Source organism: Anarrhichthys ocellatus, unplaced genomic scaffold (genome assembly GCF_004355925.1).
Source record: "Anarrhichthys ocellatus isolate YVR2014 unplaced genomic scaffold, GSC_Weel_1.0 scaffold62, whole genome shotgun sequence".
Lineage (NCBI taxonomy): Eukaryota > Metazoa > Chordata > Actinopteri > Perciformes > Anarhichadidae > Anarrhichthys > Anarrhichthys ocellatus.
In genome coordinates this window covers 2267842-2279053 of record NW_022280092.1, presented here as the reverse complement: position 1 = coordinate 2279053, position 11212 = coordinate 2267842, and the positions used below count along the sequence as shown (strand labels likewise).

Below are 11212 nucleotides of genomic sequence, written 5' to 3'. Positions count from 1 at the left end.
TTGTATGTTTTGACACTTTCACAGAAACAGCTGCAGCACCAACTCTGTTCCCTTTGGTTAAGTGTGAATCTGCAGGTGCACAGACAATCACTGTTGGTTGTCTTGCACACGACTTCTACCCAAAGACTCTTACTTTCCAGTGGACCGATGCCAGTGGGACCATCCTGACTTCTGCGCAATATCCTCCAACTGAGATAAAGAACAAATATACAAAAGTCAGTTTGCTCAAAGTACCAAATTCTGAATGGAATTCAAAGAGGCCTTTTCATTGTTCTGTGATTCACGAAGGAAGCACCAAAAAAGTCACATTGGTAAAAGGTATGGTTCCCTTACTGTATTTCTATGAGTTATCTTGTCAATCTTATTTTATTCAGAAACTGTTCTGTAATAATATCCATTTGTCATGTTTGATCTAATCTGTCTGGTATTTTACATTCATATTTGAAATGAATTATTACAGACTGATCTCTATTTCTGCTCCTTCCTCCACATGCTTAGAGGCCTCTTCTCATATCACAATGACACTGACACCACCAAGTGCCTACGACATTTTCAACAACAACCAGGCAAAGGTGGAGTGTACAATTACTGGACAGGACGAGATCACTTGGCAAATTGATGGACAAACTGTGACCAACAACATCTCTGTAAGACCAAACTCCGGAAACAAAACCAGCACGTTGACTCGTACTCGCACTGAGTGGCTGAGATTCAACAAGGTGCGCTGTTCTGCCAATAGTGTTACTCAAGATCTGACTATCCACAAATCAGGTATGTAATTAAGTGATGGAGACTGAGTAGTAGAGTAGTAGAGAGTAATCTGTAAGTCTTGGAGACCACACACACAATGCTATCATTATCTAAGTACAGCAAAAGCAAAGCTTAAATATGAACCTCTCTTTCAGATACGATTGAGCCAAAAGTAACTGTCTACATCCTCCCAGAGGAAGACATCAGCAAAGGAGGCTCAGCTGATGTCACGATAGTGTGTCTGGTGTCTAGTTCTGTGCAGCAGGACTACTTCATCGGCTGGTTAGAATATAACGGACTCAACGCCAGCATCTATAATGATGGCATCAACTTCCTCCCTCAGAGTACCAAAATCGGCTTCTCAGTTACAAGTATTTACACCACCACCAAGGAAAAGTGGAACAAGAACAACATGTTCTCCTGCAACGTCTGGGCTGCTGGCAGCAAAAGGTTGACATCCAGAACCGTGTCTAAGGGCCTCAGTAACTCGACTGAATGTGAGAAATAATAGATTCAGCTTTAAATGTGGCATTTTGTGCTCATGTGCCGTTATGTCTGTGTGTACTCTCTGTCACAGAAACCTGTCTTTGTGATTGTAAAAATAACAGTCAATATGACGATTTACTTGTGTTTGTCATCATATTGTGTTTTAATCTGTCTTTGTCGTACTGTCTAACAATGTGATAAGTGTGCTGACTGTTTCAAATAAATGTTGCATGAAGAAACTTTTGTTACATGTTCACGCATGACTTCAATATTTTAAAACAAACGTATGAGTTTTCAGTGATACCTAGTATGCACTGTTCCACTGTTCAAATGGATTAACGTCCACACACCATATGATAATAATGCTTGATTCCAGTTGATGTGCACTATTCAAGAGAGAAAAGGGCATCGCGTTATCTTAATAAGACGTTAACATACACACAGACACACACATCTAACCCGCCTATACCTTCCTCTTACGTTCTATTCCAGTTTTAAATCTGCGTCTTGCTACGAGCTGCACAGATGATGGCATTGAGGAGGATGAGTACAGCAGCCTGTGGTCCACAACCTCCTCCTTCATATTCCTCTTCATATCCTCTCTCCTTTATAGCATGATATTCAGCCTGGTCAAGGTAAACATGCAGGCTTTCAGCTGCACTAAGGACTTAAGACTGATTAAGATGTAATACAGGATTCATACATTCACTGAAAATGAGTTTAACCAAGTATGTTACAAGTTATAAAATAAAGCCCGGGCATGGAAATAATAAAATAGGCTACACATAAAGGCAAGAACATTTGGACCTTTGAATAGTTTATCTGTGGGTGTGATAGCTTGTAGATTTTAATGTTAAAGTTATTAAAGTGCACATGATCCTGAAAAGGGAGACCATTGTAATGAAAATGATTGCATCCATTAGGCTTAATGAAATTAGACAAAAGAGACAAAACAATATAAATGTAATTGATCATCAGCAATATCTGATTTGTTAATGGACACCAAATCATTCTTTCTGACTGGTGAATTGCTCTATCTGGCAATAACAAACCTGTGACATTACAGGTTTGTTGTGTGGATTTTGATAGACACAATTACATCGTAAAGTGGTGTAAAAGTTTATTTGCGTGTCCAACCAGCATCAGTGCCTGATCAACATCTAGCAGCAGCAGAGTGAAGAGCCTCACCAGCCACAGAAAATCTTTCTAAGCCGCATCATACCACACAGATGCCATCTTTAGGTGCAGATATTATAATTGTTACAGAGCAGACTTGCCCTGCAGAACATTTGATGGCTAAAGCTCTACAGTAGTGAAGACAAAGAGATCAGTTCAGTGTCCATTCTCCAGCTGGGTGAATCTCTAGATTGAAGTATCAATCACACTTTACCACTGTTTAATAATCTGTATTTGAGCAGTCAATATAATATTATATATATAATTTTTTATTGTTTGTTTTTTCCAGATGAAGAAACCATAAGATGAGATGGATGCAAAGCATGGACGACAGGTCTTCATTTGTTTTCTGACTTTTATATCTAGTTTAAAAAACATTTACATGAGTGCTAAATTAAATGATTGTCATATATATTGATTAACTAAGTCACTGACAATGGATTTCTCTGTAACCTATAGAAAAATGATGGTACAAATATAATTCCTAGTCATTTAGATGAATAGATTTTCATTTGCTACTGTAGTTGCATTAAGAATAGAACAGCTATTGATTACTTTTCTTGAAGACTTTTAGTGTCAATAAAATGTGTTGGTAAAGCATTATTAACTTTCATTGACACATAAATATCAAATTGCACTGTAGTTGAGATAAATATATTCTGTATTATGCATTTTCTTTGTTTGAATATATATCTAAACTTTTCATGTTTGTTCATTGTGTTGATCACATTTGCTTTCATCTTTAATTCAATAGATATAATACGGACAGCCACATAATTAAATATATTAAAGAGAGCATGAATATGAGCGATAGTGTGCTCGTGATAAACATGAAAGGCTTTTGAGGATTTTGTCGAAACACTGAGCTAATGTAAGAGCATTTAACAAAATAACACCACATCAAGTCAGCATACCAGACACGTCTGTTATCAGTTAAGCTCTGAAGGTCGATCCGTTTCCTGGCATTTCTAAACATATCATCTTTAGAGAGTTACTCCCCCCCCCTCTTTCTGCACCTCAGGGACCACACCTGTAGTTGTGAAACTTTGTGGAAACGGTCAGAGCTACAAATAAACTTCCTCGAAACAAGACACCCATCTTTCACTGCACATATTTGCATACCAGCATATATCCTGGCATGAAGTGGCTGACATTCATACTGCAGACACACCACAGACAAAGGCAACGCGAAGAATCTGTGAAATACCATGAAGTAGAAGGATAAATTGACAGAGATATCAAATACAGAATTTTATAAACAACATAAAAGTAAATGCAGGACCTGCAGGGTATTAATTAGCAGATACAGTATATTTCTGTATTACGTTGCTTGTTTGGCTGCGTAGTGCAGAGTTGTAAGTTCATGTTTGATATAGAGATGGATCATTTCATAGTGTTCTCTTTGGTATCTAGAACATCATGGCAGCACACAGCAAAAGGAGCTGGAAGCTTGAGATCGTGTGTGATGAGTGTGGCCTTGTAACTTGCTTTTAGTTCTGTATTGAGAGCGTCTCTCATTGCCACAGCTTGACTGACTAGGGTATTATGAGAAGATGCAGAGTCTACCAATAACTTACATGGCAGTTAAAACATGATTCCTGATGGTAAATCTCCTCAAAATCGTCACCAGGAGCATTGACAGCATCCTCAGCAGATCAAGCTAACCAGAATATGGATGACGGTGCTGCTAGTGTGTGTTTCCCTCTAATTCATTTTCACATAGGTGACTGTGAATCATTATTTCTGTGTGTTTCTTGCTGGTCCCTGATTTGTTACCCATTTCAGGCGGTTACCAAAGACGGGATTGAACGCTCAAAATTGTGGGTGCACTTTACCGGAACGCAGATACAAGCAGAGCAATGCATGAAAACAAGCTGTTGCGTGTAAGGGTGGTAACAACATTTAGACGAACTGCACATTGAAAAAATGTGGCATTTAAGCACATTAACTGTATCATCTTTATTCGTTCACGAAACATATATATTCCATTATAAATTTTATATTTTTTTCCTGCTCAGATCAGCCATTTTAACATCTGTTTTTAAGTATTATTTTTTGTGCCGTTGTAAACATTCATTGATAACATACCAACATGTTGCACAGCTTGAACTGCAACTTCTTCTATGTATTAATTCGTCATAGTTATGCATTAGGTTATTTGTCAGTTAATAATTCAACATGTGTACTATCTGTTCCTCAGACTCACTACTTGAGTCATCGCTACCAGCTGAACACTTTCAATAGTCGTAAAACATTTCAAAGTGTCAGCTTGTTGATGTGCTGGAGGGACATCATCGGTGTCCAGCCAGCTGGTTAACAGAAGTCAGAAAAGTGAGTGAAGACTGCCATCTTGTGGAGAGATTCTGTAAGGACATGGAAAGGTGGTGATTTGGAACACATAACCCTTCCACTCAATGTGCTTCTATTAAATTACGATAAATATAAGTACTAAAGAGGGTGTATTTGTGCAAAAAAAAAACAAACATACAAAGTATTGATCGCTTCTATTTGTAAAACAATCTCTCTTTCTCTAAACCTATTCAGTGGGAAACTTTCTGTTTTCCTGACAAAGTAAAAAAACAACATGCGGCCTCTTGCAGGTGTGGTAAGATTTTGGTAAGTGCTTGAGTCACTGTGGTGACTGGTAGCTGGAGTTATGGCACAGTGTGACACACCGTAACAAAAACCAGAGACTCGTCTGTCTTCTTAACCCCAGCCCTCCATTTACCAAACTGAGTCACAGTTATATAATCAAATTCAAGTCAACACAACTGCAATATGACGTTAAAGGTTTGTTGACCCTGAGACACTGCTGATTCAACTCTGTGGTAGTTTACGAAGCAATATTCGTGGTGCTGTACTTCATTACACTGAGAAGTGTTTCCAATATTCTGTCCCCCGCATGTATTTATGCACGTAGGATTTTATATATTTATAATGAAATATTATTTTCCCCATCTCTTCAAATTGTTCGGTAGTTTAATGAAAACATTTTAAACAGTTTTTACACATTCACATTCTGGGACCAGATTAAATGTACATGTGCATGAATATTTTAACTAAAAGCCATGAAAATTAAGTTAAATATTTCCTTTGTAATTTTAGTTGTCATTGAAAAGTATCAGTACAGTAAAAAGGTGGGCTGCCATCAAACGTACAAAATATTACAAAACCCCATAAATACCGTACAATGTCTTTGCTGATACTCCAAAGAAGCGCACACACACACACACGTTACTGAAAGACTTTCATCATTGGCACATGTATAAAAAAATCAATCTAATTAGTCCTGCCATTGAACAAAGCTATTTTATAATAACAGAAAACAAGTACAATGGTCATTATAATCCCACAAATGCTGTTTTACTTGAATATTCAATTTTAAAAACAGCTGTTGTATTGTGTATTTCAGAGAAGGGTATGACAGCTACACTGTGGCACAGGTTTTTGCCTTGTGATGTTTCATTGTGTATCTGGGTACCCACAGTGATTCACACTGTTACAAAAACCTCTAAGGAGATGCAAAGGTCTGTATACTGTAAATGAAAGCTGCATGTGAACACTCATAGGAAGCTGTGGCTTCTTTAAAATACAGTGAGCCAAAGCAACTGAAATTCTCGATGTGCAGAACTTTCAAGACTTAATAAATGACTGGCCAGTGTTTGCATATCACTCATACAGTACTCGCACCCAACCTACAAAAAATATATTAGGTATGAAATATCATCATGTCGGAGCCCTTTTTCTTTGTTTTATGCTACAGTGCTTTTGTTTCTCATTCAAATGACATGGATGTCATTTGTCCATTTTTGCAGTCTTACCACACAATGTAACTGAATAAATGTACTTGTTTTATTCCTGTAGAACTACCACTCCTAAAAATATACATATTTAAATCTATCATCAGGAAAGATTTGCAGAGCTGATTCCTTCCACATGATTAGATCTTAACATTACTAAATGATTTATTTTTAAAAACTCTCTTGGCATTTGTGTGCCCTGACAGCCAGTGTGCAGGGTGGAGTTTTCACAGTGCAGTATAACGGCCACATTGATAAATCATGTGACAAAAATCTCCTTCCACTGAGAAGGAGATGTAGTGTTCATACGGAAAACAAGTAGGTGACACAATCGTCCAACAAAACTTTCTAATGAAAAGCAGAGATGTAGAAATATCGACAATAATGTGGTCTTACACAAATGGATGTATCAGGCAACAGGGGCTTAGAAGTAGTATGTTTCAATATAGAAAGCTAAAACTGCACTACATCAGGTTTTTGTATGAGCATGTGGCACTGTGTATGGGATGGGAGCCACAGTGATATGTAGTAATACAAAAACCTGTCCTGTACTGAAGCCCAAAGTCACTGAGCTTAAAAAAAAGAAAAAAAGATAATTACCCAAAAATAAGTCAACCCTGAAGAAAAAGTATAATCAATGGACTAAGGAATTTCTGGAATTTCTTTACCAATGGAGGGTAAAGAAATTCAAATTTTTTCTTTGTTTTTGGTTTTATCCTGTAACAATAGAAAACAATCTGGAAAAGGTTGACTCAACCCATTATCTTACATGTATTATTAGGCTATATCATTATCATCATTGCGTTGGACTTTTTGTACAACATGATCAAATAAACAAGTAAATAATTAAAAAACATCCTCTGGGAACTTTTGCACCGGAGATTCCTTTTAAATTAGTAAACATTAGTAATACTTGTTAAACTAATATGAAAAACACTATATTCAAAGTACAGTAGCAGCCGGCGTCCTGGTTGGAGTTTTTGTATGGCGTTATATCACAGTGCATTATAGCAGCTATGGCAGCCACAGTGATACATCATGTGACAAAAACCTCATTCGGCTAAGAAGGAGAAGCTTTGCATGGTGCTGATAAACAAGTCAGAAGATAAACTCTTGCTAGGAAAAACAAAAATGTTTATAGACTGACAATAATGCAAATTTACACAAAGGATTGTGTTTCTTGGGGGAACCACAGTGATATATGGTAATATAAAAACCTGGTCTGAACTGAACTGAGGCACAAAGTCACTGTGTCTCAGGAAAAAGAGAAGATCAGATCATTTCCACAATGACTAGACTCTGAAGAAAGGCATCAATGGACTGGTGGAAGGATAAATGGCCTTCATTTGAATTTTCTTTCAGTTTTAGCCTCATAATATATTTCACATACTGAAACACTGACTACTTACAGTTAATTTGATGATCATTTTTTAACACATATTTTTAAATTGCGGTTCTATACTAAGACACACAGTGCTGAACTAAAGATGACAACTTATTGTGTTGGATCACCCAAACTTCGGATGATATGCCTGAAAACATATACTGGGAATAATGCATCATCCTGTCAGAGCCTACAGTCTTGTTTTATGCTTCAGGAGATATTTCTCATTCAAATTTCGGGAGACATTATATGTCCATTATTTTACTGCACAATGTAGATCAATAACAATATTTATATGCATTTCTTTTATTGTATCACTATTCTATTAACTTTTGCACTGCAGATTCCTTTCCCATGATTAAACCTTCATTTTACTTATTAACTGATATGAAAAACACTACGGCAAATTAGTTTGTCAAGACAGCCAGTGTGCAGGGTGGAGTTTTTGTGTGGAGTTATATCACTGTGCAATATAGCAACCACAGTGATACATCATGTGACAAAAACCTCCTTCCCCTGAGAAGGAAACGCTGTGAATGATACAGATAAGTGCCGCTATCCACCAAGTGTGTCTGCAGCGACCACGTTTGAGTGAATGAATACAACCCTGGGCTGTAAAGTGTCATCAAACAGACTTCATTCAAAGTCCATTCAAGCAGCAATGTATGCAACCAACTGGCTCAAAGATGATGTACAATACACTTCACACAATCTTGCCAAAAACAAAATTAAACTCACTAAGCTGTCCGCAAAGTTGCAGCGCTGTACAACGGTGTGTGTACCGGTAGTTCTGTTAGCTGTTAGTCCACACACCGTTCAAAACAAAACAGTAAAAGTGAGCCAACTGTTTTCCCCCCACCGTGTATCTGGCTGCAAAGAAGTGGCTGAAAGTTACGCTTTCTGTTAGCCGTTAGCTAAACACGCCCTCCATTCCACTAGCTGTTAGCCAAACACACTGTCCACAACACTAAAAATGAAAAACGTTTTGGGCCGGTTAAGAGCAGTGAGTGAGGCATCAGCGGGCAGTCAATGTCAGTATGAAACAGGCAAAACTGTGCATCACCTCAACGACGAGAGGTCTTTGACATTAAATATTATGCAGTTTGCTGCAGCGGCGAGATTAGCTGTGGACAGACACAGAGGTGCACAGTCACTCACAGACAGACACACACACACACACACACGCACACACATGCAAGCGATCCCATGATTGTCCTGGCTGAGACTTGAATAACAATAATTAATATGAATATTAATTGGACTATTATTATTTTCTTTATTTTTTTTAAACATCATGAATAAACCTTAACATTTCTTGTTAAACTAATATGAAAAACACAGATAATGTAACAGCATTTGTGTGTCGCGATAGCCAGTGTGCAGGGTGGAGTTTTTGTATGGAGTTTAATCACAGTGCAGGATATAGCAGCGGCACAGTGATACATCATGTAACAAAAACCTCCGACCACTGAGAAGGAAATGCTGCGGATACAGACAAGTCAGAAAGTGAGACTGATTTTTGCTGCCTGTACGTATCCGATAAGACTCTTCTTAGGAAAATGTTTAAAGACTGAAAATAATGTAATATCATGAGCTAAAAAGTTATATCTTTTCCACAGGGGATCAGGTTAATATTCAAAAAGTATAAAAAATATCGGTGATAATTAGGTAATTAAAAATAAATTTGGTAAAATTACAAATATAATGGAGCAAAAGTGGGATGTTTTTTCATGATTTCATAGTTCTACTGTAGAAAGTAAGAAATATAGTGTACAAAGAGTACAACATTCTGACCATGAACCATATCAGGCAAAGGTTTTTGTTAGAGTATCTAGCACTGTGTATATACAGTGGGGGGACACAGTGATATATGGTAATACAAAAACCTGTCCGGAACTGAGTCACTAACTCACTGTGCCAAAGGAAAAAAGGACAAATTCACAAGACCAGGCCGTTTTCCAAACTTATTATAAACTGAAGAAATATAATATCCAATGGAACAGTGGAAGGGTACATGTTTGTTTTATGGTTTTATCCTTCTTTCTTATGCTCAAGCAAAGATAATTCCACATACGGAAAAAACAACATAGAGTAATGTGTCTCATTCACATCAGGTGGATGTCATTTGTCCATAGTTTTACTGCACTATGTATAGCAATAACACTGTTGCTATGTGTTTGTTTCATTGTATATTATCTTATTTGTGAAGCTCTTTTTTTTTTGAGTGTCAGTGTCAGGTAGTTTCCCAAAATCACTACTCTGAAGAAAAGAAATGTTAAGTGGACTAGTGGAATATTAAATTAATGGGGAAATGCATGTTTTTCAGTTTTACCCTTCATTCTGACAAACAATCATAAAAACACAGATCTGTGACTACTTTGATGTCAGGCTTATTAAAGTATGTTTTAAATGTGAGATATTGGACACAAGTTAAGGATTTGCTACCCATCATTTTAAGAGTACATCTATACAAACACACATGTTGTTAAATGAAATAGAGATGCTGTCAAAAGAGAAATGAAAATGTCTGCACATTTTTGACTTGTGGTCATCCTTACTGGTTAATATTTATGTAACACAGAGGAAACAATCTTCACCACAGCAGGTGCTTCCGCATCCAGTTAACAAACTGAAACTTTAGACTGAGAGGCTTAAGGCTCAGACACAAGCACTGATGATAGCCTACATGACAATACAACAAATTACACAAAATAAGGGCGAAAAAAAGGATTTGTATGTTTTCAAGATGAAAATAATTAATCAATTCTAACTGATACCATTTGTTCAGACCACTGCATAGTCTGAACCAATACTATTGAGTAATAGCAATTTAAAATGAGTATCGGAAGCACAAAAAATATGCTGGTTATCAATCAGGTAACCGGAAGAGCTTGAATTGAGCTTTTGTTTTATGATGTGTGTTACACAGGTAATGTTAAATAGCCAAAGGCTCTCGTTTGTCCGTGTTTGGTTTGTCAGTTCTGGACTACTGTAGAAAACTCGTGGTGCAACACAGCCATCGACTGTAGTCACTGAGACTTCTCATTTTGGTTGGTGGACTACTGTTTTGAATCCTTGAGTTTGAAATTTTGGCAAATTTTGGCAGTCGCCATCTTGGTTTTGACAAATATATTTCGGCTGCATACACAAATATTTTCTTGTTTTAAATAAATGTAATAAATCCACAAATTTCTGCATTTAAAAGGATTTGAAATTTTCATCAAAAACATTTTTGGATGTTTTTACATTTACATACAAACTGTTGAATCTGCATTTATAAACTGCTTTTCATGTGTGAACTTCACTGCATTTGTGGGTGGGTTTTTTGAGACTCCCCTGATGTCGCTCAATTCAAATATGCATTTTTTTCAACGGGGAATTATCTGTAGCCAATCAGATGTCTCATTCATTTTCAATCAATCACATGAGCGTGCCCCCAAGACGGTGTATCTTATGTCATGTCTTACGATGTTTAACATGTACAATTTCTATTTCCGATTGTGTTGACAAAAAAACAGCCGAGGCTAACAGGAATGCAGTCAGTTGGGTATTCAGACAAGAAAAATAGAAAAAATACAAACTTTGACCTGCTGGGGGGGGGGGGGGGGGGGGGGGA

General features: G+C 37.1%; 1 protein-coding gene across 1 annotated transcript; it reads left to right on the top strand.

Annotated features, from left to right (window-relative positions):
* Positions 1-232: 232 nt before the first annotated feature.
* Positions 233-3115, top strand: LOC116397079 (Ig heavy chain C region, membrane-bound form). The gene is made up of 5 exons (XM_075447392.1): positions 233-318; positions 499-771; positions 906-1247; positions 1729-1871; positions 2702-3115. The coding sequence occupies exons 2-5, from the start codon at positions 519-521 to the stop codon at positions 2714-2716; spliced, it is 753 nt and encodes a 250-aa protein (XP_075303507.1). The 5' UTR covers positions 233-318; positions 499-518; the 3' UTR covers positions 2717-3115.
* The last annotated feature ends 8097 nt before the right edge of the window (positions 3116-11212 follow it).